This window comes from Lolium rigidum, chromosome 4 (assembly GCF_022539505.1).
Source record: "Lolium rigidum isolate FL_2022 chromosome 4, APGP_CSIRO_Lrig_0.1, whole genome shotgun sequence".
Lineage (NCBI taxonomy): Eukaryota > Viridiplantae > Streptophyta > Magnoliopsida > Poales > Poaceae > Lolium > Lolium rigidum.
In genome coordinates, this window is record NC_061511.1 from 193431879 (window position 1) to 193452615 (window position 20737).

At 46.3% G+C, this 20737-nt stretch overlaps 1 protein-coding gene across 1 annotated transcript; it reads left to right on the forward strand.

Annotated features, from left to right (window-relative positions):
* Window positions 1-636: 636 nt before the first annotated feature.
* LOC124707024 (polyubiquitin-like) lies at window positions 637-3922 on the forward strand. Its single transcript, XM_047238687.1, has 2 exons — window positions 637-908; window positions 3835-3922. The coding sequence occupies exons 1-2, from the start codon at window positions 637-639 to the stop codon at window positions 3920-3922; spliced, it is 360 nt and encodes a 119-aa protein (XP_047094643.1).
* The last annotated feature ends 16815 nt before the right edge of the window (window positions 3923-20737 follow it).

The window sequence follows — 20737 nt, forward strand, 5'->3', positions numbered from 1 at the left end:
CCATGAATATTTCTGTTTAAGTCATTTTCTTGTTGTTATACTCGTTTTTAATTGCTTAGAACAAGTAATGTACTGCTTGATTTGATTAAAATGAGTTTTATTCAAGTTGGAGGTTTCCCTAAGTCTTTACTCATTTTCCTATCAATCTGATAAGAAATGTTTTGCTCTAGAAATATTGGTACTCGTTGGTGTCTGAAATATAGCTATCTGACTATTTATTGTAATTACATGGCTGGAGCTAACTTCTTTAGTAAATAAGTAGCTACTATTTTACTGAAGTTCACTTATACTATGAGCTTTAATGTTGTCCTATGAGCTTCAATGTTAAATATTTCACTGTTAAAAAAAATTGAATCTGAAAAGGAAGTTCCGAACAGGTAAAGCTGCATGCCAAATTGACTCCAAAAGCAGTTTTCATCCAAAATACTAGTGTACTAGTTTGTTCGGAATTCTCCGAACGGAGGTCTGTAGCCGTAGCGATCACGTATTCCCATTACCGTGGCCTAATATGTTTTGTTTCGTAGCGGCCGCGTTTCCGTTCCCTCCGATCGATCGCTATACGTATGTGTACATCCGCGGCGCTGCTCTGCGCTCACCCCACCACACGGCACCACCGGTCCACCGCCACCCACGACGATGCAGATCTTCGTGAAGACCATCACCGGGGCAACTCTCACGCTCGACGTCGAGAGCAGCGACACGGTCGACAGCGTCAAGGCCCAGATCCATGACAAGGGAGGAATCATCGTCACCTCCGACACCGACGACGACGACGACGACGACCAGCATCAGCTACCTTCTCTCGTCTACGCCGGGAAGGAGCTCGAGGCGGAGGACGGCCGAACGCTGGCCGACTACGGCATCTGCAAGGAGTCGACGCTGCACCTCGCGCTCGGTCTCCGCGGCGGCCGCCGCGGCCGCGGCTACGGCTACTACCGGGGGGCCTGCTTCCCCTGGGCCATCGAGCCAAACCTCCGAGCGATTGCTTTCGGCTACAGCAAGGACAAGATGATCTGCCGAAAGTATGTTGGTCTCGTTCTTTTTCCATCTCGGGCAGTCATATTATTACCAGACTCACTTTTCTCCGCCATTTGATTCATATATAGGTGCTATGCGCGCCTTCCTCCCAGGTCGACCAACTGCCGCAAGAAGAAGTGCGGCCGCAGCACCGACGTAAGTTTCTCTCTACAAATTAATTACCAGTAGTAAGTTCGTTATGTGATCTCTGACGACGAAATCTCTGTTTCTTCCTTCAGCTTAGGCGGAAGAAATTGCGTGGACCATGGTGAAGAACCTTTACCAGGAGAAGCTAGCGGTGGCATGCACACTACCACGTACGAAGCCACCAGCCTCCATAAGGACCCATGGATAGATAATTAGATATGTTTTCATAGGCTTACTCTGCGCCAACGCATGATCTGCATTTCTTGCTTGGCACACTATATATGTGCAGAATTGATGGTGTAACATTGTGTTTACATATTGTATTTTCTAAGCCATGGAGAATTCTCTTAAGTAACGAAGCGTTCTTAGGGTTCTTTTGATTCATAGGATTGACATAAGAATTATGTAGGATTTGAATTCTATGAAAACAAATTCTATACAAGCCATTTGATTCATAGGAACATATCCTATAGGAATTATTCCTATAGAAATCTTGTAGTGTAAATTATATAGGAAAAAAGCATTAGCTCATACCTTACGAAAAAAATTATTTGCTACAATCAAAGACACACCATATTCCTATAGAATTCAATTTACCAAGGCATTCTAATCCTACACCTTTCCCTATTCGTACACTCTTCATATTCCTATGAATCAAAGAAGCCCTTAACATGTACACAACTACCCTAAGAAAAATAGGGATGTGTCCGCCCGTTCCTTCAGCAGTTCAGCGGCTCTTTTCCCCCCTCGTTCATAAAGATGAGCCAGATCATTTGGGCGCCCTTTTTGTTATTAGACTATTCTTTTTCGATATGAACACATTGAAACTTCTCTGATATGTTTTGCATGCATGCCTATTTACCATCGGTTATTTTTTGAACAAAAAAGGATTTGCCTTAAACTCATTGAGTAAGGAGAAACAAGTTGTACAAAGTATTATGCTTAAGGCCGTAAAACGAAAAAAAAAAGAAACCTACTCTCCGGAATAAGGTGATCCAAATGTTTCGCACCGGTGAATATTCATGATCTCGCTCCCAATTTCATACGTGTAAGGAAAAACATGCTCATGGTGCTCATATTCTTGTAAACTCTAACATTACGCTGATTGCAAAGCTCCCAAGAGACAAGCATCACAAGCGCCATTGTTTCCTCATTTCGGGATGACATGAACAATGTGTAACCACAAAGATTTGATGTACTCGAAGGCAACAGTTCAACGAAGGGAGGCAAAGCCAATCTTTGACCATAGTACATATCCTAGTGGCTTAGTGGCATTTGAAGAGAACTAGGTGGAAAAGTGCGCTTCGCCGGGTCGCTACATTGTGTTTTCGCACTTTGTTGTACGGAAGGTTTTTTCTCGGTAGGCAAAAAATACCTATGGGTAAGGATATTTCCAGTATTTAGGAAATCTCAGAAATACCGGCCGAGATTTGTCAAACCAATTTACTATTTCGTCCAAAATTTACCAAAAAAATAAATTCAGATAAATTAAATTATTTGAATACCGGAAAATTTCGTTTGGTATTATTTTTCTCGGTGGTAACTCGTAAAACCGGTTTTCGCCGAAATCATGGAAATTCCGGCTGAGGAAAAAAACCCTGGTTGTAGGCGGGATTGGCTAGCAGCTGTTTTCAGCCAATGAACCGATGATTTGAGATTCGAACATTTTCAAAGCCTTTCATAACAGGATATTAAAATCAAAGCTGATGTATTAGGATAGCACCGGTTAAAAAGAATGTTTCAACCAACAATGGGAGATGAGACTATTTCATATCTAGGCAATACTTGTATCAGCTAAATTGAAGAGCACTTAAATATTGAACTATGACAAGTGCTAGGAATCAGCTGGTATGCTAGCCGTCCTATCTGATGTACGGTGAATACCGTCTAACAATTGAACATTCAACATCCAGAAACGTCCCTTTCACTGAGCCAGGTTTCATCTGGAGTTCAAGACTTCCAAGCACACCTATCAGTTCAATGCTGGGTTGAATATTCATTTTTTTCCTTTTGCAATAGTAGCTGCTAGCCATAGGCGTCAGTATAGTCCGCGTACTTGAAAATAGTGAGACGGTAGGGAGGCTGGCTTTCACAGTAATGCTGGTATACTCTTCGTGTAATAATATGTGCATGGTTATAAACAACCCAATGTGGTGACCTTATAGCAAGGTAATTCAACAGGCATGCATTCTTCAACTTGGTGAAAAGAACTCTGATCTCTCGCGCACCACGACCGTCTCGCCGAGAGCCGCCCCACACGCGCCCCGCCGTTCGTTCGTTCGCCCGGCCGCTCGGCATATTTGTTGTCCAGGCTCCACAGAGAATTGAATCGTCAGCGGTGGATTGGAGCGCGGTGACGGCGGAGGACTAGGTGGACGAGCTGCAGGAGGTGGAATGGTCCACGCCACCGCGCCCTGTCGCGGGGTTTCAAATTCATACGTCCAAGAAGCCCTTGGTGCTGTGATCGAGTAGATCTGCGCGGCATGACGAAAACGTATTCGTTGCGATCACGTATTCCAGTTATCGTGGCCTACTCTGTTTCGTAGCGGCGGCGTTTCCGTTCCTCCGAGCTCCGACCGATCGCTATATATGTACATTCGCGCGCGGCGGCGCTTTGCGCTCACCCCACCCCACGGCACAATCGCTACCACCGCGACCCACATCCACAACGATGCAGATCTTCGTGAAGGCCATCACAGGGGAGACTCTAACGCTCGAGGTCGAGAGCAGCGACACGGTCGACATCGTCAAGGCCTAGATCCAGGACACACCGGTAGAAAAAGGGCATTTAATCCCGGTTCGTAACTGCCATTAATCCTGGTTGCGCAACCAAAATTAAATATGCGGGACTAAAGGGCCCCCCTTTAGTCGCGGTTGCTTACGAACCGCGACTAAAGGTCATTTCATGTGGCCGCCAGCCGTCCGTCGGGGCGGAGGACCTTTAGTCGCGGTTCTCCTGGCCAACCACGACTAAAGACCTCCGCAGGTTTAGGGTTTAGCCCCCCCACCTAAATCTGGTTTCTTTTTAATTTGTATTGTCTTATTTCTTTTATATTTTATTTTGTGTTTTATTTAAATTTTGAAGAAGTTTCGGTACACATATTCTACGCCACTATATACATATGCATATGAATGTACAAATTCAAACAAGTTTGAAATTAGAACCAACAAGAATTCAACAAGAATTCAAGAGGAATATACAATATATATTCAATCTCGGATGACCATATATATATACAATTTCGAACAAGTTTTCATACACAATTTACGACATCAGAAGTTCTACGTCCTCGTAATATTGTGCGCCTTTAGGATGGAGGACTCCCCTCATCAAAAATCCTGCTATTTCCTTTGAATTGGTCGGAAGCGAATGATACGTCCATTTTGCATTACTATTTTATATATCATAATTTACTGTTATTCGTTGATATCTTTTCATATTTAGAGATGATACTTACGTTATTTCATCTATTTTGCATGTTTCATGATTATTGGAGAATCGCGCACCGGAGTCAGGATTCTGCTGGAAAAAGCACCGTCAGAATGCAATATTTCGGAAGATCAGCAATTGACGGGAATTATACTGCAAATCCTATTTTTCCAGAAGACGGAGGTAGCCAAAAGGAGGAGCCGAGGAGGGCCGCCATGGGTCCCCCCATAGGCCGGCGCGGGCCCTGCCCTGGCCGCGCCGCCTTGTGGGGAGGGGGCCCACATCCCCCTCTGGCCTCCTCTCCTTCGCGTACTTCTTCGTCCCAAAAACCTAAGCTACAGAGGATAGTCACGAAGAGTCACAGCCGTCTCTGCGGGGCGGAAAACACCAGAGAGAAAAGAGCTCTCCGGCAGACTGAAATCCGCCGGGGAAATTCCCTCCCGGAGGGGGAAATCGACGCCATCGTCATCGTCATCGAGCTGGACATCATTGGGATCATCATCACCATCATTTCCATCATCATCACCGCCATCTCCACCGCTGCACTTCGTCACCGCTGTAACAATTAGGGTTGGATCTTGATTGTTTGATAGGGGAAACTCTCCCGGTATTGATTTCTACTTGTTATTGATGCTATTGAGTGAAACCATTGAACCAAGGTTTATGTTCAGATTGTTATTCATCATCATATCACCTTTGATCATGTTCCATATGATGTCTCGTGAGTAGTTCGTTTAGTTCTTGAGGACATGGGTGAAGTCTAAATGTTAGTAGTGAATTATGTTGGTTAGTATTCAATGTTATGATATTTAAGTTGTGGTGTTATTCTTCTAGTGGTGTCATGTGAACGTCGACTACATGATACTTCACCATTTATGGGCCTAGGGGAATACATCTTGTATTCGTTTTCTAATTGCGGGGTTGCCGGAGTGACAGAAACCTAAACCCCCGTTGGTATATCGATGCGGGATGGATAGAAGGATCTCAGAGTTTAAGGCTGTGCTTAGATTTATCTTAATTACTTTTTTGTATTTGCGGATGCTTGCAAGGGGTATAATCACAAGTATGTATTAGTCCTAGAAAGGGCGGTGCATTAGCATAGGTTCACCCACACAACACTTATCAAAACAATGAAGATTAATCAGCTATATGAAGCGAAAGCACTAGACTAAATTCCCGTGTGTACTCAAGAACGTTTGGTCATTATAAGTAAACAAACCGGCTTGTCCTTTGTGCTAAAAAGGATTGGGCCACTCGCTGCAATTATTACTCTCGCATTTTACTTACTTGTACTTTATTCATCTGCTATATCAAAACCCCATGAATACTTGTCTGTGAGCATTTACAGTGAATCCTTCATCGAAACTGCTTGTCAACACCTTCTGCTCCTCGTTGGGTTCGACACTCTTATTTATCAAAAGTACTACGATACACCCCCTATACTTGTGGGTCATCAGCGAGCTTCTCGACTAAGCGTCTTCCGGAAGTTATTCCTCTTGACGTTGTTATCCGACGGCGTCCGCTCAGAGGTGTATCGAACTCACAAACATAGTATCCACATAGATTGGTCCCCGGTGGCTGAATATCCCCAGACAGTAACCTTCTAAATTCTAGCTCTTTTTTGAATTCACCGACCGTCTGATCTGAGAACCGTCTCCAAACCCGCCCCAAAGTTGTCCGGCGTCATTTGGGACGCGCTGGTGCGAGCCCATTTTCGCTCTCAATCCCCAAAAAGCTATCAAGGCCGCTATAAGGGGTGCCGGTGGAGATGCTTTTAATGTGCGGTGCGAAGCTTTTAATTCTTGACGCTTTTGGTCCCGATATTGATGCAGCATATATCTCCACGTAGAAACTACTTCTTATATAGTAAAGATAAAGATAGACCGTGTACATCATTTTGATGTTTGGTACTAGCTTGCAGAGGCTCGGATGTAGAGCTCCCATTTCGGAAAAAATATTGCAAACATAGGCGTAACTTGTACTTTTTTCAGTCATACCTGGAGGTTGATCTGAAAAAGAAAAATGTGCGTCGTCTTAAGTCTTAATCCACTACATGGCATCTGATGCCTTGATCTCACTCTCAAAGAAGTAGTGTGGCGCATCCTCTATTTGGGAGAGCTGTTTCCACACCGATGCTTCCAAAAACGGCGGTCTCGATAGATATTTTTTTATACAAATTAGAGATTCATTTTAGTGTCATTCAGGATGATCGAGGAATGAATAATATTTTCGGTTAAATTCGAGTAAAACATTATTCACTCCTCAATCCCGGATGACATTTGAAACCTGCTTATCTCTAACCTACTACCTACTGACCACTTGGCTCTTTGGAGGTGGACGATCGGCCGCTGCTCTCTCCGGTGGTCTCTCCCCTGCTCTCTCCGCTGCTCCTCCACCGATAATCTCCTGTTCTCTCCGCCACGAACATCAAGTACGCGGCTCTATCTGCGGCCACCGCCTCCTGATGCAGCTGCTGCTCCAGCTCCACCCGCCGACGGTGATCCAACTCCTGCCTCTGTAGCCGTAGCTGCATCTCCGCCAAACGACGCGCCTCGTAGATTTCATCCTGACGCTGCGTCTCCTCCCGCTGCAACTGCCGCAGCGCAAGCTCCTCCCACCCCTTCTGCCGTCGCGCCTCCCACCGGCGTTCGCTCGCCGCCTCCCACCGCCGCTGCGCCTACAGGATCTCCAGTCGCTCCGCCTCCTCGAGCGCCACCCGGTTCTCCTCCTCATGGTGCCGCCGCTCCGCCTCCTGCCGCTGCCACTCCGCCTCCCGTCGCGCCTCCCCGCGCTCCCTCCGCTCCCGCCGCTCCGCCTCCTGGCGCTGCCGCTCGCCCGCGTCGCAGGCATCTACGGTCGCCGCTAGCGCCGCCTCCTCCCACGCCTCGTACTCTGCGAGCTGCGGGTTCACCTCCAATTCTTCTACGGTCGCTTCTAGCGCCGCCTCGTCCCACCAATCCCACATTGTGCTTTTTTCTAGGGTTTTTGCAGCAATGGCGGGGGAGGAGGGATAATATAGGCCGCCGGCGAGGCGGGAAACATCCCGCGTGGTGTCGTGGCGGGAGAGTTTCCCGCGCGGCACCGTGGCGGGAGAGTTTCCCGCCAGGAGTCGTGGCGATAAAATATCCCGCGCGGCACCCTGGCGTCACTGACAAGCGGCTCCCACGCCCAAAAAAATTCAGCCTCGCGAGGCGCCGGCGTGCCCGATTCGCGCCCTTGGCGAAGGGGCCGGCACGGGGTTGCCGGCGATTCTATTGGGCTCGAAAATTGGCCGGCGGCATTTGGGGCGCGCCGGTGCGAGCCCATTTTCTCCCCCGACCCCCAAAAAGCTATCGGTGGCGCGGGTGGAGATGCTCTTACGAATGCAAGCGGTCGGATGTTAAATTTCCTCTTTTGGAATCTTTGTGGACGTGTTGATTGATGATATCTCCCTTCACATGTAACTCCAAGTGTTTATTTACGCAACTTTGCCACTTATCATGTAACTGTGACCTTGTTTTCTACTCCGTATTTGAAACTGCAAACCTCCTCGTGGCTCAGGCTACTTACTTTTAGCAATATAACTGTGTTTTTTTAGAAGAGGCCGTTTGGTTGTTGGAGGTTTTGGGGCAATCCAATGTCGTTCTGTTTCAAAAACAGCAAAAAGTTATCTTCTGCCGAAATCAGCAGTTCCTTCAGCTGGAACTGGAAGCGCTAGATGGAATGGTTCGTTCTCCGCAAAAGAGTGGCTCTAGAGTCTAGATTAGCTGAAGTGCAAAAAGGAAGAAAAAAAACGATTACGTGCTTTGATGCTTTGGGTTCGTGTGGGTGCTTGTCCTGCTAGGCTGCACCTCTTGAACATGTCCTAGTTAGCTGGTAATATGTAACCCATAATGTTTAACTGAATGTGCTTCTGTCTCACACACACTCACTGAAGAAAGTTCAGTTCAGTTGTTTTGGGAGCTGGAGTAAGTTCATTTTAGCTGAACTATTGGTGTACCCATTGACACTGAATCTTGTTAGTGAATAACTCAGTGCAGTGGCACATCAACTCAACCTCTAACTCTTACATCTTAGATACTCCAGCTAAGAGCATCTCCACCGGCGCTCCCGATAGCTTTTTGGGGGCCGGGAGCGAAAATGGGCTAGCACCGGCGCGCCCTATACGGCGCCGGCCAATTTTCGAGCCCAATAGAATCGCCGGCAACCCCGTGCCGACCATTTCGCCGAGGGCGCGAATCGGGCGCGTCGGCGCCTCGCGAGGCTGAATGTTTTGGGCGTGGGAGCCGCCTGTCAGTGACGCCAGGGCGTCGCGCGCGATATTTTACCTCCACGACGCTCCCGCCACGACGCTGCGCGGGAAATTCTCCCACCGTGACACCGCGCGGGAGGTTTTCCGCCTCGCCGGCGGTCCATATAATCCCTCCCTCCCCTACCTCTATAGTGCAAAAACCCTAGAAAAATAGCACAATGTTTGATTCGTGGGACGAGGCGGCGCTAGAGGCGGCCGTAGAAGTCGTGGAAGCGGACCCGTGGCTCGTAGAGTACGAGGCGTGGGAGGAGGCGGCGCTAGCGGCGACCGTGGATGCCCACGTCGCAGACGAGCGGCAGGGCCAGGAGGCGAAGCGGAGGCTGCGGGTGACCGAGGAGGCACGACGGCGGCGGGTGGCGCGGCGGGAGGACCTGGAGCGGCAGCGGGAGGAGTCGGAGCGGCGGCAGCGGGAGGAGGCGGAGGAGGCAGAGTTCTTGGAGGCGTGGTGGCGGCGGGAGGCGGCGAGCGAGCGTCGGTGCGTCGGTGGGAGCAGCGACGGCAGCAGGGGTGAGAGGACCTTTTGCTGTGGCGGTCGCAGCGGGAGGAGACGCAGATTCAGGAGGAAGTCTACGAGCGGCGGCGTTTGGCGGAGTTGCAGCTCCGCCTACAAAGGCAGGAGTTGGATCACCGTCGGCGGCGGGAGGACCTGGAGCGGCAACTGCGTTAGGAGGCGGTAGCCGCGGATAGAGCCGCCTACTTGACGTTCGTGGCGGAGAGAGCAGGGGATTATCGTCGGAGGAGCGGCAGAGAGAGCAGAGGAGAGACCACCGGAGAGAGCAGCTCCACCTCCATAGAGCCAAGTGGCCATTAGGTAGTAGTGTAGAGATGAAGCAGGTTTCATATGTCATCTGGGGTTGAAGAGTGAATAATGTTTTACTCGGATTTACCCGAAAATATTATTCAATCCTCAATCATGAATGACATTAAAATGAAATTTTAAGTATAATATGTAGTTTGTGTAAAAAAAAGCTACTATCGAGACCGTCTGTTTGGGAGCGCCGATGTGGGAACAGCTCCTTAAATAGAGGATGCACTGCCAGTGCTCCCAAACGAAAGTGCCGGCGCCCCTACTGGCGCCTACTTGGGGCTACCGGTGGAGATGCTCTAAGCGGTTGTTTTGTCAATGATTCTGGGCTCACAGTCCTCGCAAGATGCCACACTCTCTTGCAACCTGGGCTCCAACCAGAACACTGCACAGTGATCCATTTAGGCCTGATGGCCCAGTTTGGTTCTGCCTCTGCGCGGCCGTCTTCACCATTGAGCCCTTTCTCGAAAGATTCCTACTCAATCCTTGAAGCCGCACCTTCCCCTAAACCGCACGGCCGCCGCCCCCCGCCCCCCGCCGGCCATGAAAGCGACCAAGGTTCGCCCATCCAATCAGGCGAAAACGGCACCTTCCCCTAAACCGCGCCGTCGCCGCCGTCGCCCGCCGGCCATGGATGCGGCGAAGGTTCGCCCGTCCAAGCAGGCGAAAACCGAAGAGATCGACTTTATCAGCCTCCTCCCCGACGAAATCCTCTCCTCCATCATCTCCTTACTCTCCACCAAGGACGCCACCCGCACCACCGTTCTCTCCCGCCGGTGGCTTCCTCTGTGGCGAACGTCGCCCCTCAACCTCGACGACTCCCGCCTCCCACGGTTCGCCTGGAAATGCATCTCCAAGATCCTCTCCGAGCACCGGGGGCCCGGCCGCCGCCTCTCGCTCCGCCACATCGTCAACGTGAAAGCCACCCCCAACCTCGCCCGCTGGCTCAGCTCTCCTGCCCTCAACAACCTCGAGGTCATCAAAATCTACTACCACTACCAGCTTCTGCTGCCCGACTCGGTGTTCCGCTTTGCGCCGACCCTCCGCTACGCCTACCTCGGTGGCTGCCGTTTCCCGGAGGACGCTCCCCCGGGCCTCACCTTCCCGCACCTGAAGCACCTCATCCTCAAGGATGTGGAGGTCTCGGAGGACGCTCTCCACGGCCTTCTTTCCGCCTGTCCCGTCCTCCAGATCCTCCAGCTGGATTGGTGCTGCGGCTTCCACCGAGTGGTCATCAACTCGCCGACTCTCCGGAGATTCGGAGTGGTCGCCGACGGTTGCTTGGACAGTCTAGTCATACAGAATGCTCCTCGCCTGGAGAGATTGGTGGCGTTTGATTATATGGACATCAGGGTGATCTGGGCGCCTAGGCTGAAGGTGGTGGGCTTGTTGGATAGCTACAAGACTACATTCCATGTTGGAGCCATGGTTTCTCGGGTAACTGATGCCGTGCTTGATCACACACACATCCATTCACTACTCTCTCATGTTTTAACATTGGGCACATCTTTGTTCCTCAGGGAGTATCTACTAACAACCTGGCAATGTCGATGCAAAGTGTGAAGCTTTTCGTTCTTGATACTTTTGGCCCTGATCTTGATGCAGTTATAAACTTCATCAAGTGTTTTCCTTGTTTGGAGAAACTATACATCACGGTAACTTTCTTTTTTGGTAGTTTGTCTTCACTCAGTTCATACATCATCCAGTCAATTCAGGTAGCTAGTCCTTCATAAAGCAAACATAGTTAACGACTTCTACTCTTTTCAGTCATGTCTGCGAGTGGAGCTGAAAAAGAAAAATGTGCGTCGTCTTACCCCACAAGATCGGATTGAATGTCTTGACATCACTCTTAGAGAAGTAGTGCTGAAGGGTTACAAAGGCGAGCGGTCAGATCTCAACTTTGCTAAATTTTTTGTTCTGAATGCCAAAGTGCTCGAGGTAATGGAAATTGGTATCATGAACACATCCTATGAGACCAGTGAGGAATGGAAAGCTGACCAGCGTAGGCGGCTGCGACTGTATAGTAGGGCTTCTAGAAATGCTCGGTTTTATTTTGGAGATTACCCATATACTAAATTTGCATGCAGCAAGCACTCTCATGTTTTGACCATTGTTGACCCTGTTGGTTCCTCTTGTGGAATCTGTGGGCCATGCTGATTGATTATATCTCCCTTCATGTGTAATTTGAAGTTCTTCTGTATGCAACTTTGCTACTTGTCATGTATTATGATGCGACACTTGTTTTCTATTTCAAACTCCAAAATGACTGAGGACAACCTCGTCATCGTGAGGCAACTCCTATTTAGCAATATATATACCTTGTGTTTTTTCAGAAAAGTTTGTTTTGGGATTAGAGGTTCTGAGGCCAATGTCGTTTTGCTTCAGGGATTTTTTATTATTATTACTGTTCTTTCCAGCAGAAACTACTGGTTTGTACAGCAGGAAGCTCTAGATGGTATAGTTTGCTGCTCCCCACGAACTACTTTTGCCAGCAGAAATTAGCAGGCAACTTCTGTTTACCAATATACACTTGTGTTTTCTGAAAAAGGTCGTTTGGTGATTGGAATTTCTTGGGCAACAATCCAATGTCGTTTTGTTTAAGAAAAAAATAATTTATTACTTTTTTTTTGCTAGCAGAAATTAGTAGTTTCTACTGCGGGAAGCGCTAGCTGATATAGTTTGCTCCCTGCCAAAAAAGGAAGAAGATTATATGGTTTGGTCAAAAAGATTGGGCCTTCTCTTCAATCCTCAGTGGGTTAATCTGTTGGGCTGCTACACCTGATGTCAAAACTCGTTATGCTTTGGGAGCATATAAATACACAATATGTAGACACCATGTTACACCATTAATTCGACATATTTATGACAAGCAAAAAATGCAGATCACTGCTGCACGGGTAAAGTTGCTTCACCATCGTACCATTTTTTTCTTCTTCCTTAGCTGAAGAAGAAATGGAAATTTCATCAGATCACAGAATGGACAGGTACAAAAACTGGTAATTTGAAGAGAGAAAATTACGGCCGTGCTGCAGCCACACTTCTAACAATTTAACATTCAACATCCAGAAATGTCCCTTTCGCTGAGCCAGCTGATACTAGGAATTCACCCTACATCAGATCGGACGGCTAGCAGACCAGCTGATACTTGGCAGATTCTTAGCACTTGTCATAGTTTAATATTTAAGTGCTCTTCAATTTAACTGATACAAGTATTGCCTTTTGCGTGGGGATCTCGACTCCCAGCAAAGTTGAAGATCTTCGCCTACCTCGCCGACATTGACAGACTCAGCACCCGCGCCAACCTCTTCTTCAAGAACTGTGGCTCCCTCGGCGACCTGTGCCGCATGTCCTACCGAGGAGACCGGACATCATATCTTCTTCGACTGCACGTTGGCCTCTGGTGTCTGGGCTCGCCTTGGGGTCGATATCCCTGCTGACCGTTTCTCCTTCTGGGACCTTGCTCAGCCTCGCGACTTCCCTGTTGATGTTTGGCTGGTTGGAATGGCCGTGATGCTTTGGTCTCTTTGGAAGGCCATGAACGATTTGGTTTTCAACAATAGAAACTGCACGGTTCAGCTGGGCATTCACAGGGCTGTTTGGAGATGGCGCTTCAAAGTGGAAGACCGGCTACCTCTAGACTCCCTCCGATCATTCTTTCTTTCCTGTAACATGTAATAGAGATATGGTTCGCTTTTCTCTCCCCACCCCCTGCTGATTTATGTCGCATTATAAATCTTTGTATGGACTGACTGCCTAGTCACTTTGAGGGTAATAAAAATCACAAACGGGGGGGTCGAAAAAAAAGTATTGCCTAGATGAAATAGTCTCATTTCCCATTGTTGCTTAAAACATTTTTTTTTCCAGTGCTATTCTAATACATTGGCTTTGATATTAATAGGGTGTTACAAAATGCTTTGAAAATGTTTGAATCTAAAATCACCGTTTTATTGGCTGAAAACACCTGCCGCTACACCACTAGGATATTGCCTATTGTGGAAGATTGGCTTTGCTTCCATTGGCTGAACCTTCAGACTGGGTTGCCTTCGAGTATGTCAAATCTCGGTAGTTACACATTGTTCATGTCATCCCGAAAGAAGGGAAGCAATGGCGCTTGTGATGCTCGTCTCTTGAGAGCTTTCCATAGAGCGCAATGCTAGAGTTTCCAAGAATATGAACACCATGGCCATGGTTGTCCTTACATCAATCAAATCGACGAAGGCGAGAAGCTTTTGCCTCCGTTTCAAAAAAAAAAGATTATGAATCTTCGCTGGTGCATTTGGGTCACTTCATTTTGGGAGAGTATATGTAGGCTTTCTTTATCCGACTTATATCCTTCGGCATAATACTTTGTATAACTTGTTTCCCCTTATTGAATGAATTATGTCAATTTTTGCCTTAAAAGTAACCAATGATAAACTATGCGAGAGAAAAATAGACCAAGAGCAGTGGAAGCAACGGGCGGACAACAAGGCCTAATAATTTTATTACGGTAGCTATATACTACCTTTGTTCCTATTTAATAAACGCCGGCATCTTAAACATGCATGCAGAAGCCACTCCACGAGTCCATTAAAAAGCGAATGGAGGTATTACCAGTTAATAATGCTTATTCCCTCAGGGAATAACTGATTACAGTAGAGTACTCTCCATGGATTGAAAAACAATTTGAAAAGGGTAGCAAATCTCATGGGCATAGATATTTGCTACTCCCTCTATACCAAATATAGTACGTACGGAGTAGAAGTTTGATCAATGTGACATAATTCAGCAAACCCACGGCAAATATGCATTCAAGTTGATAGCTATCCTAATAAGTGGATAGTGCGACAATATGTCGAAGTTGTCACAAGATCACAACTATATATGAAGATGATAACATCAGCACCATAGAGAGCTGAACTTTTCGATACGATTTCTCTACTACTCTCTCGGTTCCTAAAACCAGAAATAGTTTGTCAAAATTCAACGTGTTGTAATACTCCCTCTGCCCTAAAATAAGTTGCTGAAATTTGTCTGCATATGGTTGCATTTAGACATATTTTTAGTGTGTAATATTTGTAATACTCTCTCTGTAACATTTTTAGTCTGTCCTAAAAATCGAACCTTGGGACATGTCGGCGCGGGGAGGAAGGCGGTGGCAGCGCGGCTTGCGGGAAGCAAGGCAGAGGAGGCCGGGAGCGGGACGAGGGAGCAACGTGGCCGTCGAGCGGCGTGTGGCGGCGTGGGGAGACGAGGAAGAGAGCGAGCAAGAGCGACGGGGCGAAGGGGAGTTTGGGATATGTCAGAAGTTTGCAAAGGATGTTTTTGTAAAATTGTCGGCGCGAAGCTTATTTCGGTACGACGGGAGTATAAAAATATGGTATGCCTAGGAGTACTCTTTAATTAAAAAAAAGAACAAAAAGGTGCAGCCATTTTGCTTGCGATCCAAAAAGAAGCCGCGGGCGCCAAGATCATAGGAACCTCACGTTCGCTCCAAAAAAAAACTGTTGTATAGATTTTGGTTGGAGTTAGGCCGTCTTATTAAGATTAGGATTCAAGCGCGCGAGCACTTGGCTTAGGCTGAACTCTTCAATCTGCCCCTGCAATTAGCACCCACCGGCAGAGTGTCACGCAGCCTAAAACCCCACCGAGCAGACCGGAGCTCGTGACACAGCACGGCGGAAGCTCCCCTGTACCGTACCGACGACGCGCGCGGGATCGGCGGCGGCTCCATCCTCCGTGCCATGCAGGGGCACGCACGCGATACGTCGCGTGATTCCGAATGAATACCAGGGCGCAACACATGGTGCCGCGTAAAAGCCGCAGGCGCAGGCCGGCCCGTGCTGCCGTGTCGTGGTGGCGGCGCGCATTCATGGCGGGTCTGATCGCCGCCGGTGGATCGCTCGGTGGCCGGTGGGTGCGGCGCCAGGATGGGCCCAGCCACCACACGCCAGGATCCAATGGCCTTGTCGCGGTCCGGGCAAGATTAAGACTAGTCATAGTGGGGAGTAACATAGAGTATTAACATGGTGCATGTTACTACCCTATGTTACTACCTTCATAGTGGATAGTCACTTAGAGCAAGTACAATAGAGTCTAGTCAGCTGACTATAAGACATTAAATAATATATTTTAGATGAGTTGGAGGAGAGAGAAGAGGAGAGAGAAGAGAGGTGGGCTACTATGCAATAACATACTCTTGCACGTGCTCCTAGAGCACTCTTGTGAGAGTGAAAGGTGGACCATATATTAGTAAAGTACTACATTCTTATAGCCAACTATTATACATGTTAGCTATATGATGACTACAAATGATATGACATCTTGTTATAGCCAACAGTTGGCTATACTATTAGAATTGCTCTTATATGTGGTATCATGGTGCATGCTATATTTATTAGATTGTAGACTCATCTTGTCTTGAGAAGTGTGATGTTATGGTAACATAGCTAGTTACCACCTCCCTCTTTTTCTTCATTTATTATCATGCCATGTCATCAAAATGCTTTGGAGTGTGTGATGTTACTTGCTATGTTACTCCCACTATGAGTAGTCTAAGATTAGGCTAGTCATAGTGGGGAGTAACTTAGACTAGTCCATAGTGGGTACTACCTCCGTTTTAAGGAATAAGGCGCACACGTATTTTAAGACGAACTTTGACCATAAAAATTGAGCAACAAAATCTTGATTATATTATATGTATTTAGTATCGTTGGATTCGTATTGAAAAGCACTTTTTAATGATATTATTTTCATACAAACAATCTTTATCTATTTGAAGTAATTCTTGGTCAAACAAAAAGCTCGTAAAACGAGGGCGCCTTATTCCTTGAAACGGAGGTAGTAGTAACTAATATGTGGTGTCATGCATTGTGTCATTTACTATGGTGTAGACTCAACTTGTCTTGGAGTGTGTGATGTTATGGTAACATATCTAGTTACCACCTCACTCTCTTTCTTCATTCATTGCTATGCCATGTCACCAAAATGCCTTGAGTTGTGTGATGTTACTAGCTAAGTTACTCCCACTATGAGCAGTCTTAGGGGCCTTCTTATTATGCCGCTGCCGCCCGGCGCACCCAGCGGCGAGATCCCAGATTTGTCTTCCTTCCTGGAGGCCTTCTTGTTCTCTTCCCTGCGTTCGTGCGTGACCATGACCATGACCATGGTTGTTCTCTTCCTTGCGGACCCTTCCGTTTTTAAAATCGAGCGGTGAGGCGGTGGCCAAGTGGAGCTTCGATCCAACTGTGACACCTAGGCCTGCAAAAATAGCTCCTGGCTCATGACCTGCTTAAGAAATCTGACTGTCTTGTAAGCTCGACTGGAGGTCGACTCGAAAACAAATGAGTTGAGTAAGTATATTCCATGGTTTAGACTTGAAAACGAGCTGAATCTTTAGATTATGTTATATAAGTAGAGGAAATAACTTATAATATTGTTGAGCATAAGGGAGATACCTTACAGAAGATGATGGAAACTTCCACACCCTCTATGTCGTTCAGACATGATCTTATTGATCCTAGACTGGCTACTTGAATGAATTGCTACAGTGGTTAGCTTTAATCCAGCTACTTCATGGAGTCGATGAATTCCGTTGGAGTCTTACCAAGAACGACAAATTCTTGATCAGCTCTATGTACAAAGCTTTAATTATACTCAGTCAGCCGGTTGTTAATAGTAAATTCATCTAGAAGTTGAAAATACCTCTGAAAATAAAGGTCTTTGCATGGTATCATCGTCGAGGTGTATTGAAGCTAATGAAGCTTAGCCGTGATCGTGTTTTGTTTTTCTTCTATGATTACTTTGTTAAATGCTACTGATACTTGAACGGCTGTGTGCATCCTAATTATGCAGAGGTTGAGTGTAATACTTAAAACTTTTGAGTAATAAAGTATCCTTTATCGAAAAAAAATAAGAGGAAATTGAATAGTTTGCTAACTTATATGTGGTGGGAGATTTTTCTTTCTTTCTACATGCGAACATAACCGAAAGGTTAATTAAGCGTGAAAAAATGATGTTTATTTGCTAATTCATCCACAATCTCTCACTCATTCGTTCACGGTAAGCACTTCATCTTTCATGCCATCTCTATGTATGTAGTTGTTATTAGTATATGATATTATACATATTTGCAGTTTCTTTTTCTAGTTAGATCCCAATGATAGTTGGATCATCGGTGCTTATATTTTGGCTATGAAATGTTTTATATGTTTTTTGTGTAGCTTCTTGTTTAGCATATAGATCCAAGCTTGTAATTTTCATCACATGAAAAACACTCCCTCTTTTCTTAAATACAAGGCCACTATAAAAAATACAATTTTCATATATATATGGCCACTAACACTAATCATCAAGAAAAAAAAATTAGGTTTCTACTTCGTAAGATGGTGCTCATTAGTATGAATGTTGCATTCAACCGTAGAGAAAGATGCACCACTTGAAACACATTTAATTAACTCGGAGTAGTTAATCGTGCTATTAATTAGTTGGCTTTATTTTCTTGATACAGTACTACCTGGAACATGAGTTTGTGACCTTGTATTCAGTACCGGAGGGAATATTAAAGATGTAACTATATGCTTTGTTGATTAAACCTGGCATCGATGTGCCAAGACCAAGGCCCAAGGGTTCACGTTTGCTACAACTACTAGATGTCTAGCTTAGCTAGCTTATATACCTCACTCGAGATCGTTATAAGCTAAGCATGTTTTAACTCAACTCGGTTGAAACTCGCATAACTTTTGTAGTATAAACTAAACCAAGTATAACTCGCAGGTACTCGATTCGTTTGCAGGCATAATGACACCGCTGGTAGTTGGGGAGTCCGGAGTCCGGACTAACATGGAAAATCATGGCGTCGATACGACGATACGGTAGGATATGATATCTTTTGCTCGGGCTTTAGTATCTTTCGTCGTAGACTGGTAGTGCTCTGGCCGAGTGATGTTCCCCGCTGCGGCCTGCAGGCAGACGGGCAGTCAAGCTGTTATGACGAAAGCTTGACTTTGGCCGGTAGCATGCTTATCTATATGTAAATCACGAAGTTAGCTGGTTTTGTGATTTAGAAAAGGCCATTACACATGATTGCTGAGCTACGAAAGCAACGCGTGCAGGAGTAATGTATGAATGAAGCATGTCGTACAGGGCGCAACCCTGTATATACGACGTGTTAACGGAATAAGTGGCTAGTTAATTGTGATGTCGACCGCCATTAAACACTCATGTACTGATTGTTACTCTATCCAACCAAATGAATAAGGCGTTTTTTTTTGTTTTTTCTTTGATCAAGGATTACTTTAAATACATAAAAAATGTTCTTATAAAACTAGCACCATTAGAACGTGTTTTTCAATGCGAATTCAATGATACTAATTATGTACAATATAATTTTATTCATTTTTGAAAAAATTAATATTTTTTTGTTTAATATTTCGGTCAAAGTTCATTGTGAAATACTGCCTGACATCCTAAGACGGAGATTGTTAGTAACCGTCTCTAACTGGCTGAACTCCTGACTGGGTTGTTTCGTAGTGCCGTCTCTATGTGTTGATGCGGGTTGGTAAAGAGGCCGACTCTAAGCAGATTATGGCTCTTAGAGATGGGTTGGTAAACTGACCGCTTCAGAAAATTGGAGACACATTGGTTAAGCGAGCACCTCGACTAATACCTAGCTGTAACCCATCGAATTCAGCCATGGTGTACATCTAGCAATATTTTTGGAGGGTTTGAAATAATCCTGAATGCAACTGCTGCACGTACTACCAACAGGAAAATGCAAAGAGTTGTGAAAGAGAAAGGGAAAATAGAGTTAGTGTTGGCCGATATGATCGATGAACATAACATCAGGAAGCAAGAAGCTAGGAAAACAACTAGGTCGAAGATGAATAAGACAAAAAAAAGTATGGTCTCTAGAAGGAAATGTGTCAACGGTACGTTTTCGGTGTTGTTGTTATGCTAGTCGTTGTTACAATCGCCATGTACGGGTTTCTTAAAATGTGCAAACTAGCTAGTTATCATGATTGTATTCATAACAAGGAAAGGAATTGTGAGCATTGTATGTGAGAATTGTTTGCATGATATTTGTTATGTTTGCATCAAAAAATAGATTGTACAAAATAAAAGTGGAGAAGATAAAAAAACATACCTCCAAACATCACTACCAACCTTGGGTAGCCTAGTGACCCTTCATGGTTCTGATCACTAGCACGAATATTATGTCTTTAACATATAGTCAGACACGCAGGACATCTCAAACGACTTAGCAAGAAGATAGACATTGTGTTTACCATATAGTTAAACACGAAGGACATCTTAAACGGCTTATTACACAAACCGCTTCTAAGTCCAGATATACTGGAGACCTCCAGAATATAAAACGGTCCGGGTAGGAATAACGTGAGTCTCACTATATAGAGATGGTCCGGTGATGCGTGTAGTTGACACGTCCGTTGGGAACCCCAAGAGAAAGGTGTGATGCGCTGATACGTCTCCGACGTATCGATAATTTCTTATGTTCTATGCCATATTATTGATGATACCTACATGTTTTATGCACACTTTATGTCATATTCGTGCATTTTCTGGAACTAACCTATTAACAAGATGCCGAAGTGCCGGTTCTCGTTTCTTGCTGTTTTTGGTTTCAGAAATCCTAGTAACGAAATATTCTCGGAATTGGACGAAACGAAGACCCAGGGGCCTATTTTTCCACGGAGCTTCCAGAAGACCGAAGAACATACGAAGTGGGGCCACGAGGTGGCCAAACCACAAGGCGGCGCGGCCAAGGGGGGGGCCCGCGCCGCCCTGTGGTGTGGGCCCCTCGTCTGGCCCCCGACTCTGCCCTTCCGCCTACTTAAAGCCTCCGTCGCGAAACCCCTGATGCGAAAAAACCACGAGACGGAAAACCTTCCAGAGACGCCGCCGCCGCCGATCCCATCTCGGGGGATTCTGGAGATCTCCTCCGGCACCCTGCCGGAGAGGGGATTCATCTCCCGGAGGACTCTACACCGCCATGGTCGCCTCCGGAGTGATGAGTGAGTAGTTCACCCCTGGACTATGGGTCCATAGC

Bases quoted from the DNA above. Each gene is read 5' to 3' on its own strand.
- LOC124707024 (XM_047238687.1), top strand. From the start codon at position 637: ATGCAGATCTTCGTGAAGACCATCACCGGGGCAACTCTCACGCTCGAC. The intron at 909-3,834 runs CCGCCGCGGCCG...CACATCCACAAC, and splicing joins GCGCTCGGTCTCCGCGGCGG to GATGCAGATCTTCGTGAAGG.